This window comes from Patella vulgata, chromosome 7 (genome assembly GCF_932274485.2).
Source record: "Patella vulgata chromosome 7, xgPatVulg1.2, whole genome shotgun sequence".
NCBI lineage: Eukaryota > Metazoa > Mollusca > Gastropoda > Patellidae > Patella > Patella vulgata.
The window spans coordinates 16,626,362-16,639,007 of record NC_065885.2 but is presented as its reverse complement, the minus strand read 5'-3'; the positions used below and the strand labels follow the sequence as shown (position 1 = coordinate 16,639,007).

Below are 12,646 nucleotides of genomic sequence, written 5' to 3'. Positions count from 1 at the left end.
CTTTTGTTTGTCTGGAAAGAGAAAACAAAATAACAGTAATTACAAAAAAATCATTATTGTTCATCGAGATTAGAATTATAAAGATACAGAAGGCATACACATCATCATCATGAATGAGATCTACTTTTCCTATACAATACCAAATGAATATATAAGCCAGTATTCAATTCATCATCTTAACAGAAATCAAACTTCTATAGTTACTTGATTTCAAACTCTGGCCCCAATTCTGACAGAAATCTAATGCTGTATTTAAATAGCTTCAATTATTTGATCTCAATTTTGTTTCGTCTCTGTTTTCCGAATTATATGATGCATATGCTTACATGTTAATTAGTTTTCAACAAGGAACTTATAAAATTCAAGTTCTATTAAAAATTTTAATAGTATTATTTCCGATTATTATTACACATGCTGACAACTCCAAAATGATGTAATATTAATCACACAGTATTAATAGAAAAAGAAACTAATCCCTGCTTTTATATTTACCTTTATCCTTTTTACACTCACACTGGTTTTCTATTTCAGCATGGTATTGACAGCTCAGTGTAAAATCTTTATATACAGGTTGCTATGGGGTGTTGTATATCTATGGTCGCTCTTTCAGTGAGTGAGTAGTTGTATAAATAAGTTGACTACTAGCGACAACAATAGATAAAAGATAGACGAAGCGTTTATAGAAATCAACACACCGTCAGATAATCTCTCTCACTGCTATTCAACTATTTATTATCATAACCCTGCTTGTTCATTTTACAGCGAGATTAACCCAATAAGCACGTCTAAAGTAGTCTAGTTTTACAGGACTGGCGGGAAAATGAGCAATTAAGTTTTTACAGTTAAATAGATTTGAATATTGGGATTACTTTTAATGTCAAGCTTAAAGATTTTCAGATTTCTTTCATGGTAAAGTCTTGAAAATACAATATCTTAAAACAATCACAATTCCAGTTCGGTCGGTCGGTCGACCTCAGTGAGTAGAATGCTAATATCAATTTTATATCAAATTTTCAACCAGGGACTGATGAAGAAACTAAACATCTTATTAGCATTCCAGCAGTCATGTCTCGTGAACTTAGTATATCCCAACAAAGTTACCAAAGCTATGTCTAGATGTCAAAGCACCTTTAAATGCCCTCATTGTTAATACCCCTTTACAGTTTGATCGATTATGTCGTCTTCAAAAACGTGTTTTAATAAAACTTGTATCAAATAAAATGGAGTTTAGCATCGTACTGTTGTTCTGCTTCGACTGGGCTACTGAAGACGGGTTGTATTAAATAGTTTGGTGTATCTGTTTGTACGTTGAATCCTATTTCGCTATTAGTTCGCGGAAAGTAGTCATTGCCAACTGTGCTTCAGATTCGCTCTCTTGTGACTGGAGTACCCCAAGGATCTGTGTTAGGTCTAAAGCGGCTCGTATTGTTTCCAAAACCCCCACAGTATAAAACATATTTCTCCAGTCAGCACTAAAAGAATTACACTGATTGCCGTATATTGTTTAAAATATCGTATCAAGTCTATTTATGTGATCCTAGTCGACCACGTAACTTTTCCGATTTAGTAACACTATATAACTTGTACCTCCTCCAAAATGTACATCAATATCAACAGAAAGGTGTTTTGTAATCTTTTAATTAAGACAAAAGCCCCCCCCCCCCCACTGAATTTTGAAGATTCGAATATATGCACGAGGTGTCAACTGTAATATAAAACTATAGACATGGTTTGTAATGGATAAACAGGCTTGTAATTCATATTTATTTGACGAAATTATACATTTCATATCATGAGATTTTTACACGGGATTTCACACAAACGGGACAAGCATTGTCAAGCTTTAATTTAAGTACGTCTTCCCGAATTACCATCTTCACTAGGGTCTGACATTATGCAGTAAGCTTTCGTTGAAGACTTGCAGTATGTAATTTTAGCCTTCCAAACACAAACATTAATGGGTGTCTTTATATAATTAACCATATTGACACTACCACTACAGGTATCTGTCTTTTTTTGACAGATGCATAAATTCGTACTGGGTGGGCTATGAGCTTTAAATGAAAACTCACTGCAGAAAATGAAAAGACGTTTTATTTGATTATATTTTTCATCATCATAATGGATATATTACACTATTTACAGAATATACTATAATCATCTTTATATATACAAACATAAAATCAGTAGGTTTACTCACCAATCAATTTAACATAAGAAACAGAAGGAAGGTTTCCATGGTAATCATAAGAATTCAGGCTGGGGGTGGAGGTAAACAAATATTGAAGAATAGATTAAATAGTTTTCTACTTTTTCTATATTTCAAATATTGTTTTTAATATTGTATTCCACTTTGTATTTCTTTCTTTATTTCATTTATTTTGCAACTATAATTGTTACGATAGCCATGGATGACCATATAAAAGGACATGTTTAAAAAGCCTTTCTTAAACATATTTTTAGACTATTGGAATATTATCACTTCCAGAAATAGACCCTTGGCACATACTTCTCAAAAACATAATTATAGGATACTATCAACTTGCATAACTATTTATTTTTTATTGAGCCATGAACAATTTTTAATTTTTCGAGAAATTGGCTCTGGTCTGTACTAATGGCATATATTGTTTCATATCTAACAATATGTGTCTTAAAATAAAGAACCTAATTCCTGGTAAAAATAAGAACTGCTTTTCATTCTTCTGCAAAAAAAAATGAGGATACATTCAAAACTACCATTTTAGGTGGATTTCAGACACACTTTATACACCTGTACTGACCAGCAGCATAAAAATTGTAGCAATAGTGCAGTCAGAGTGGGGAACTAGGAAGGTGTTGTCCCTAGAAAGTTTGAAGACTGTGTTCCCTCCTCAGCAATAATCTGGTTACACCACTAACAAAAGATTAAAGATGTTTTCTGATTACTGTAAATGAACCAAATAAAATGTCTTCACAAATCAAAATTAGTAAAATCAATGTCATTAATAGCTGTTTTTCTCTCATTATGTTTCTTTTCAATTATTGATAAACTAAGTGATGACATTTTAGTATATGTGGTTATAATCAATGAATCTACATTTTCAAGAATGCAATAAGGTTAACAAGACACACTAGTAGTCATAGGAACAACACGCATATAGTATATCATTTTTCTATCAAAATTTCTATAAAAAATAACAATTACATGAACTATGCCACTTCCTATTTTCAAGATGAGAAAGAAATACATATAAGTTTTTTAAAAATAATTAATAAAGCTCAACTTTCCGTTAAAATAATCATTACAATAAGAATGTATAAGATGTTCATGATAATGTACAAATGGATAATAAAATGATCTTTCACAAATGACTTAAATGACCAGCTTAGTTAATATAATTAGAGAGAGAGAGAGAGAGAAATGGGGTTTAACGTCCACTCGACACAAACTAGGTCATTTCGGGACTAACATATGGTTCAATTTTATTTACATAAATCGCTTGCGCGTAGGGGTCTTTAGCAGTGGGATTAATATAATTAAAACTCCATTTAAAATTATCTTTGCAACCATGGGTGTTCCGTGATTAACAAAAACTTTGCTTAATGCAAAGGTACTTTAATGGCCAAAATTATATGGACATGGGTACCAAAGTAGTCAAATTTACTGCAACAAATTTACTGGAATCATGCTGGACTTCATTGATGTTTTTGATTTAAGCTCTCGGGATCTCTATTAAAATAAAAGACTGAATCAGAATTTACCTTGATCACAATCTTTCCTAGTCTATGCAATTTAATATTGAAGCCATCAAATCAAGCTTAAAAAGCATCATACTTTCGGGCAGTATCAATCAAATTCTTTGAGCTTGATCCAGGTAAAAATTATGAATATAAATTATTTCATTAGAAAATATCATTTAATACACACAAGTTTTAATCTTCCATGTAAACACTGACAGCATAACAAGTAATATTTGATTGTACATTTAATATAATTTTATTGTTCTGCCACTTTCATATAGATCTTATATCATAAAGCTAATAGTATTAACAATTTTTCAAATGATAGATTTGTTTTGGAGGAAATTACTGGTTGTGAAAATTATTCCAATTTTCATTTATCTTCAAATATATATTTTAAAGTTCGTGTTATATTAACATATAAATCTTGACAATCTGATAAAAATACATATTCAAATTTCGTTTTGTTTATATACACTTTCGATGGCCTCCACTACAAATAGATCTGACCTGTTTTTGTAGGAGGTCGAGGGTCATACAGGTGAAATTTGTCTGAATGGACTCTCAGAATTTCATCCACACCTTGCACAAAGCTCGACATAACAGGCCATTTCATTGGCTAATCTCCAACATCAAACAGAAAAAACCAAAACGAAACAAGATCTGTGTTTTAATCAGATTGAAATCTTGACAGCAGAAAATAAATAACAACTTAAAATAAAAATATCAACTTATTGTTAATGTAACAAAACATAAAACATATAAATAAAACAAAGTTAACAAAAGTGTGTACGAAACATAGAAATTTCTAACACAATCCATTCCCTATATATCCCAAAACCCTAATATCTCAGAAAATGGGGTCATGTGGCTCTGTCTGGTGCTGCCATCTTTGATAATAGTCTGCAACATCGTAACTTATAGAGCACTAGTTGAACAAGGTTATCGTTCAGGGACCACAAGGCACAAGATTTTACCACCAGGAATTCTCACGAGTTACACCTTGAATTTATCACATTTTAAAACATTTTAACACACCAGGGTGAAAACTCAACAATTTACAATGCTCAGTTACAAGGCTTATTCCCTCGACCTTTGACATCTCACTTTGACATAACCCTTTCCAAAGTGTGCAACGATGAAATACTGTCTCTGAATTTGAGATCGTTAAAAGTGCTATATACAGTTTATTTGATAATATATACATACTCATAACTAATTCACAATCCCTTAAAATCACAAACTTTGGCACCAACAAAAAAAAAAATGGGAAAGCACTCCAAAGATAAAATTAAAAGATTTGTATTTCAAATCAAACTTAAATTTTATGTAAAATGATCATTAGAAGACAAATCTGTCTTCCTTTTAATATCCATTTTATTTTGTGGACAAATTGGGATAGCAAAAGAAACCAACTGAAATTGTGATAATTGAGTACAGTACCTCAACCTATATTCCTGAAAAGAGGGTAAGCTTATGTAATTGTAATAAAACATTTAATAGGGCCTCTGAAATACAACAGAGACTCTGACTTTCGCAATCACTCACAGATAAAAAAAATGATCACAAAACATTTCGGCTAAGTCTTTCTTCGGGAATACAGGCAGACATAATGGCTAAAATGGACTAAGATTCAAAATCTGAGGTAAAATTTGGAACTGTTTTAAACTTCAAAACAGATTTCACTTTACAATAATTAGCACTCTAGTCTCTTCAAATTATTATTTCCTATGCACAATTTTCAAAATTAAGATTAGCAGCTATTCTTGTACGGCGGCCTTTCTGGCCCCTTGGTGGGGTGTGTTTCTGTTTTTGGTGTTGATCTGATTTTTGTGTTTTGGATGTAGCAGGTTTGTTGTTTTGGGGTCTGTTGCCGACTGTTGATGTTTTGGTTTCTTCCGTAGACATTCTAGTTTCACTTGTTTCAGCAGCTGCACGATGTTCTCCAGAATTATGACGTTTTTGTGGAGTTTTCTGTTTTTTTGTTACCTGTAGACAAAACCCAACAATATTCAAATATAAAATGTTTGAAGGTTTCTAACAGGTAGTCAACAGTCTACAGACAGATTAGATTATATGTAAAAATATATTATACATAGAAACTGTAAATCTAATTGTATTTATTGTATATTAAGGTTTAAATTTCTTGAAATTTCTATATAAATTAGAATAATACTTAAAATTGTTGCGAAAAAAATCTTGCTAATCCCAAAATGCATAAAAGTTTGACTGATGGGCTAAATTTTGATGTAACAGCCTTACTTTATACTATATATTATTTTCATAGAAAAGGGTGGAAGCAAATTCAATTTATTAATAGGTTTTTTTTGTGTGGTGTGGTCCCCATGCAGTTACTATTTCATTTTTAATAATATTATGTTTGGTTTACCTGTAGTGGTATAAAAGGATTTGAAGTACTATCTGTTGATGAACTAATATCTACATTGTTTCTAGGGTTACTGTCTCTATTGTTACTATGCTGGTCTCTATGGTTACTATGCTGATCCCTTTGACTGTAACTTGCATGTTGATTGGATACAGTGTGAATTTGAGGGTTGTTACCAGGAAACTGATTGGCTGGCGGTCTCTGGTTAAAGTTTACCCTCATGTTAAAGTTACCCATCTGTCTATAACCCTGTGGATTCGAATATCCTGGTTGTTGGGCAAAGGGATGTCTTGGAAACATCTGCATGTGAAATGGACGAGGCATCTGATTCCCCATTTGGTTTCCCATTGGTTGAGCTGGAAAAAGAAATAAACAAATACCGTTTATGCAAAAGATGGGTAATTCAGAGAAATTATATGTAAAAAATCCTATGCATCTGGTGCAAACAATCGTGGTATTAGTGATGACCCCCCGGGTGTGTGGACTTTTTCTACAACAACTGGTGCCACTTTTCAATTGAATTGAAGGGTTCACGCAGCTATAACCAATTTCATGTATTGAAAAGCAAAGTAAGAAATGTCCCTTTCCCAAAATAAAATTTGTGAAAATATTTGTCAGCAATTTTTTATCTGGATATAAACAGTATATGACTTACCACCTGGTAATACAGGACTAAAAGCAGAATTGGGAGAAAACAATTGTCTAGTACCTTGATTACCATGGAAACCAGGAAACCTTGTAAAAGCTGCTCCAGCTCCTCCCTAATTCATAAAGACAATAATAGAAATTAGGCACAATAACTAACACTGCAACCCAAAGGTATCATTTAATCTTGTGTATTTAGCAACTCAACTGATTATTGATGTATAATGATTAACATTTGAGCAGTGGTTAGGAAATTAAATACTTGTAAATTGGACACTCGTTATCAAAATTAAATGGTCGGCTTTAAACTAGACACAAGTACAAATTAGATGATTTGAGGTAATTTTAAACCATTTTAACGAATCTTCAAACAAAGATTTGATATTGAATGAATGTGAATGAAATTAGTGGTCAATACTCAAGATTAAATGATACCCAGGTTATAGCATAAATCATGATCAAGAAGCACATAAGGATAAAATACTGATTTGAGAACTGACTTATCAAGAAACAGGAAAGAAATCGGCTATAAATGTATGTATGATGAGAAGCCAATGGCCACACAATGCATTAATTTTAAGCTGATAAATATGATTAAGTGTCTGTAAATTGATATGTTCTACCTACCATTCGTAATAGTGCTATACTAGCAGCACTGGCTCTAGCCTCTTCCTTTGTAGCACAAGATGCACCATTAAATCGTCCCATATTTGGTATGGTTACAAATACTTGATGACTATTCTAAAATATAAATTGATCAGTTATACAGAATGGTTCATGGTTGTCATTAAAGGCTCAATATCACTCTTGTTGTAACTGAATAATATGTCCCAATCTTTATTCTGGTCAAAAATTGTACTATTTTACAATATTCCAATTAATTGATGATACAAATTTCATCTTAACACACCTAATTTAAAAAATTGGAAAAATTCAACTGAATGATTTGAAAAGCCTAACGTAAACCTTTTCAAATGTGACTTAGATTTAAAAATATTTTTGAACCCTTTGGAAAAGTAAAATATGATTTAATGGATAATTTACACAACAGGTAGGACACTAACACATCTAGTACTTAGAATAAGTCTATTTTTTTTTTCTGGAGCTGTCAAGCCAGCAAGAGTGTTATGGTCCCTTTAAACCATTGGTATATGTATTTTCTTGATCAATTAAACAGACAAACCAAAAAAACTTTTCAGGTACAATCCCAGACAACTCATTCATTTGACTAGGTCAAATAGTAGTAAATAAAATGCAATCTTTTTTCTATGGAAAAATTTGAAGTAAAATGAAATTTAATGTCTTACTTTTCTGCACGAACTGGGCTTATAAAGAAAGAAATGAAGTGGGGTTTAACGTCCCACTGTTCTGCCCCAACTGGCCAAATGAAGACTGGCAAATGTAATACAGTGTGTCATGAGGGAAATATTGCCTATGGTCTACTCTTAAATCAAATTCCAACTGTCAAGGGTTCTTTTCCCATCCGAATGACTATATGTTGTCCCTTGCCAGGCCCTCCATCCTACACCACTGACCATGCTAATAAAGAAGGGCATACACTCTGCAGTGAGCTATATGAGGGGACAGTGGCATTTCCGCCCAGTCTTCATCATATTCTGACTGTCAGTGGTTCTTTTATGTTCACGTCATTGTGTACACAGGACCTCACTCTTTTGATCCATCCAAACAACTGGATGTTGTTGGTAATACTTACTTGGTTGAATGTATTAATATCATATTTAGGTGGTTGTTTGAACATTGTTACACACAGATTATGCAAATCTTCTACCGGTTTTCTGTAATCCAATAATGATTGACATTATCAATTACACATAGGAGTGATTAACTATGTCAAAAGTATTTCAATGGAAACACAAAAATAATTAAAATCTCAGAAATGTCTAATTAGCAAAGGAAATAACTATTATTATAATATTAATAGGTTGATTTGTGTACAAAGCTTCATAAAGACAAAACACAACAACCATTTATATTAAATTCAACATTGGTTGTTATAGCGACAAGTAATCTCTTATTGCTATATTGAGTTTAATCCCAGAATAAATTCCAATAAAATTCCCAATAATAACAATAATTGTTATATATAACTTTGAATAGTACTTACCTTGTATTATGGGATGTATCACTCTGGTGTCTAGGCTGTGACTGATTATGCGGATGACTAGAATGATGTTTAAGGGGTTTGTTTCTATTAGATGTTCCTTCTTGTTGCTGTGATGGCGACACAGAACTTTCTTTAGCACCTAAAATAATACACCAACCTTTCAGTTTTTCAGAGTTTAATGAAGAAGCCCAAATTTAAATGATTTTTTATAAGTATTATAAATTCAATGTTTTAATTTCTGTCAATAAATTTTGAGCCATAACATAATGTATAAAGACAGTTCTCTAACAATAAAATAAATTTGTATTCAAAATTATTCTAGTGCTCCTTAAAAAGAAATTTGACTAATAATTTTACACCCATTAATATACAAAATTACATCTGACCAATAACAACTTTTATAATCAATTATTGTACTGAATAAAATTAAAGAAACACTACTCACTATCAAATAATTCTTTCAATGATAATTGTGTCCCATAAGATTTAGGATTGGGGAGTGCTGAACTATCAGGAGGGGATTCCCCTAAAGAACTTGTAATATGCGGTTTTAAATAATCACCAGTGTTCTGTAAGATATAAAACATACACAGATGTTAAAAAGACAGAGAAAGAAATGGGGCTTAACATAAACTCAACACAAACTAGGTCATTTCGTGACTAACATGGTTCAATTTTATTTCAATAATTCGCTTGCGTGTAGGGGTCTTTAACAGTGAGAGGAAACCGGAGGACCCGGAGTAAACAACGAGGCTGGACAGGTGACCCTACTCCTTGTCACGTACAACCAAGGATTTGAAACCACACTAGTTGACTCAATGACAGGCCTTATGATACAACAATCACGAGCTTACCATTCGGCCATCCACCCTCCCACACCCATGTTAAAAAATAACTTTAATGAACCTGTAAAAAAAACTTATTTATGTTTGGCAACATTATGACTTTACATTAGATTTTTCTGTGGATTGTGAAAGAAGTGTAGGATTTATGATGGTTTGAGGCTTGACCGAGAAATTTACTCAGGAATGGCACCACTTTCATTTAAACAACTGCACAAAGTGCATGATCAAACACATGTCAATGTGCAAATTCACATCATATTTTAGAATAGTATAATTTGTAAATTGTACTTACTTCATTAGGTGAAGCACCTAAAATTTCTGTCTGTTTTGCACTATCAGCTGCTAATGACAAGGAATTAAAATGGGATGAAAACTCATCACTGACAACAACCTTTTTATTTCCTACACTATCAAACAATCTATTTAAATCTATTTTAGTACTATTTGATACAGGATTAGAATTGTTCACGTTAGGTACGCTATCACTAGATTTCTCTATTGACTTCACATTAAGACAACCAGCAGGAGGAGATAACTTATTCAAGGCTTTGGCTGCATCTATGAGTGATGGGCCTTTGTTTTCTTCTGTCTGGCTAGGTGGCTCTACTGTAGTTGGTTTTTGGGGAGATTTCGCTTGAAGTTGTGACCACATATCAGAAAACTCAGAATCAGCAGTACCTGTCCAAGATTGTTGCTGAAAAAGACAACCATTTCGCTCATTAAAGGATAAAATCAAAGTTGAGTGTGAAGGTTTAATGTCTACTCAACAGAAAAGCTCATCTTGGGACTAACATATGGTGTATTTTTAAGTGCAATCCTAAGACCACTTGACCTCCAACATATGAAATAATTTAAACAGAACATGTATTCAGATATAAATGTTGTTACTATAATATAAACAATTAGGTTTGTGCAGGGCCGTGGTGGCTCAGTGAGTAAGGTGCTGGTTCGCTAAACTGGAGGTCAAGGTTTCGATCCCTAAGTTAGCCGAGTAAGTTCTTTGGGATATTTAAATGTGGTTTTCCTTTGTCAGAGGTGCAAGATGGAGGACCTGGCCAATACAGTGTCTAGTCATTCAAATGGGATGCAAAACCAAGGTCCAGGGTATGTGTTGCTGTGCACGTGAAAGAACCCTTCATAGTTAGAAATCGATATAAGAGTAGGCGGTAACGCCTCATTATTGGCAAAACTTTCTGTCTTCATTAGTTCAGTCGGTGCAGAAATTTAGTTTGTTAATCCCATTTCATTTCCTTTAATTGCATAGAACTCCGAATTCTGGTGTACAAATATTTTTGAGTTATTGGGTCAAATTAATAAAAGACAAAAATATTCTTACCTGTGATCGACCTCTACTATTACCAGCGAGATCTGCATAAGTTTTTCTTGGTGGTGCTCTGTGGGCAGAGTTAACTTTTGGTGTAACAAACTGTGGATGGCTTCCACTTGGAAAATCAACATCATATCCTTCATTGTTAAATATCTAAAAATAAATCAGGCACAATCAAATCAGAGTTACCAATGTCTTTAAAAGATAAATTCTTAATGCAATCTGTGGTTTCGATTATATTCAGGGGTAAATATTAATGGTTGCCAAGTCAAATGAAGTTCAAAAATAGGATACACATTTGGCGAGTGGCTATTTCTGTCAAAACCAAATATTATTCTAAAGTGTGTTTAAAAACACTTGTATCATAGAAAGTCTTATATATTAACAAATAATCAAAAATTAATCTGGTGGCAAAAAATGACGTCAAATGAGAAAAAAAAATCCTAATTGGAGTAACAGGTGATCCCAAACAATGTCACATTATACAAGAATCTTTCTTTAATTGGCCAGTTGAAATTATCAAAGTTTATGGTGGAGATTTTAATACTTTTCAGATCTTAGCACAACAAAAAGGCCAGCAAAAATGATATGATTAGAATAACATGAGATAATGTGGCAATGTAGCCATATATTTGAACTTATACTAAAGATAGTGTTTAAATTCAGCCTATTAATTCATACTTTTTGGTCTGGTTTCAAAGAGATACTTTCTTAAACAGATTCACAAATTTTTAGAATTTCTTTTTTCACTGATTTATTTCTACTATGTTATTTACTCTGCCATTAATTAGAAACTTGAAAGAAAAAAGACAACATATATTAGTTTATTGCAATCATCCTTTAACAAATTAGCAGACTGGATGTATTGTTATATCAGAAACTGTCATATAATAATAGTCATAACAACCACCAACCTTGACCTGTCTGTTCTCCTGACCTCTGCTTCCACCTTGACCTTGGTTTGAATTACCCCAGGCATTTCGTGGAGACTGATTGTAGCCATGCTGATTGTTATCATAGCCTTTACGTGGATAGGAATCAGACCTTCCACCTCTATTTGACCCCTCGGAATAACGAATACCATATTTGACGGGTTTATTCTCTCGATGTCTTGAATTATTTTCTGATTTGTTGGCACCTGAAGTTTGGTCTCGTAAATGTAATTTTCCCTTCTCCTTCATGTCACCATAAGTTAAATTAATCATTGTAAAACATGGAACACGATAGCCACGGTTCTTGGAACATCTATAAACAAAACATAAACAAATGTTATTTATTTTATGTATGTAGATTTTCTCTAGTTAATTTTGCATGTTAAAGTACTCTTAGCACTTGCAATTCAAAAAAAGAGTTTGCAGAAAGGCTGCTCCCCTGAACAAATCCCTGTTCACATTGCACATATAACCATTGAAATGACATAACTATAATCTAATCTCAAAATGACAGAAAATTGTGTCCATGGTTTTTTTTTAACTGTTAGAAATAAATTTTGAATTAATAAAGTAAATCAAAATTAACAGGGTTATGATCGATTGTGTGTCTAGATCGTCAATAGAATGACAACAAAATATTCCTTGTGACTCATGTGAGTAGAT

General features: G+C 32.7%; 1 protein-coding gene across 2 annotated transcripts in view; it reads right to left on the bottom strand.

Annotated features, from left to right (window-relative positions):
- Nucleotides 1-2,076: 2,076 nt before the first annotated feature.
- Nucleotides 2,077-12,646, bottom strand: part of LOC126827156 (5'-3' exoribonuclease 1) — a 33,013-nt gene continuing 22,443 nt past the window's right edge. Inside the window, exons 29-38 of one of the 2 annotated variants that reach the window (XM_050556387.2) lie at nucleotides 11,966-12,296; nucleotides 11,061-11,204; nucleotides 10,017-10,418; nucleotides 9,325-9,448; nucleotides 8,880-9,018; nucleotides 8,469-8,550; nucleotides 7,382-7,495; nucleotides 6,765-6,870; nucleotides 6,113-6,465; nucleotides 2,077-5,712 (exon numbers count right to left, since the gene is read on the bottom strand). In XM_050556387.2, the coding sequence (XP_050412344.1) occupies nucleotides 5,452-5,712; nucleotides 6,113-6,465; nucleotides 6,765-6,870; nucleotides 7,382-7,495; nucleotides 8,469-8,550; nucleotides 8,880-9,018; nucleotides 9,325-9,448; nucleotides 10,017-10,418; nucleotides 11,061-11,204; nucleotides 11,966-12,296 (2,056 nt within the window). In that variant the 3' untranslated portion in view covers nucleotides 2,077-5,451. The remainder of the gene's footprint in view (nucleotides 5,713-6,112; nucleotides 6,466-6,764; nucleotides 6,871-7,381; nucleotides 7,496-8,468; nucleotides 8,551-8,879; nucleotides 9,019-9,324; nucleotides 9,449-10,016; nucleotides 10,419-11,060; nucleotides 11,205-11,965; nucleotides 12,297-12,646) is intronic. The other variant, XM_050556388.2, reaches the window with a different exon arrangement.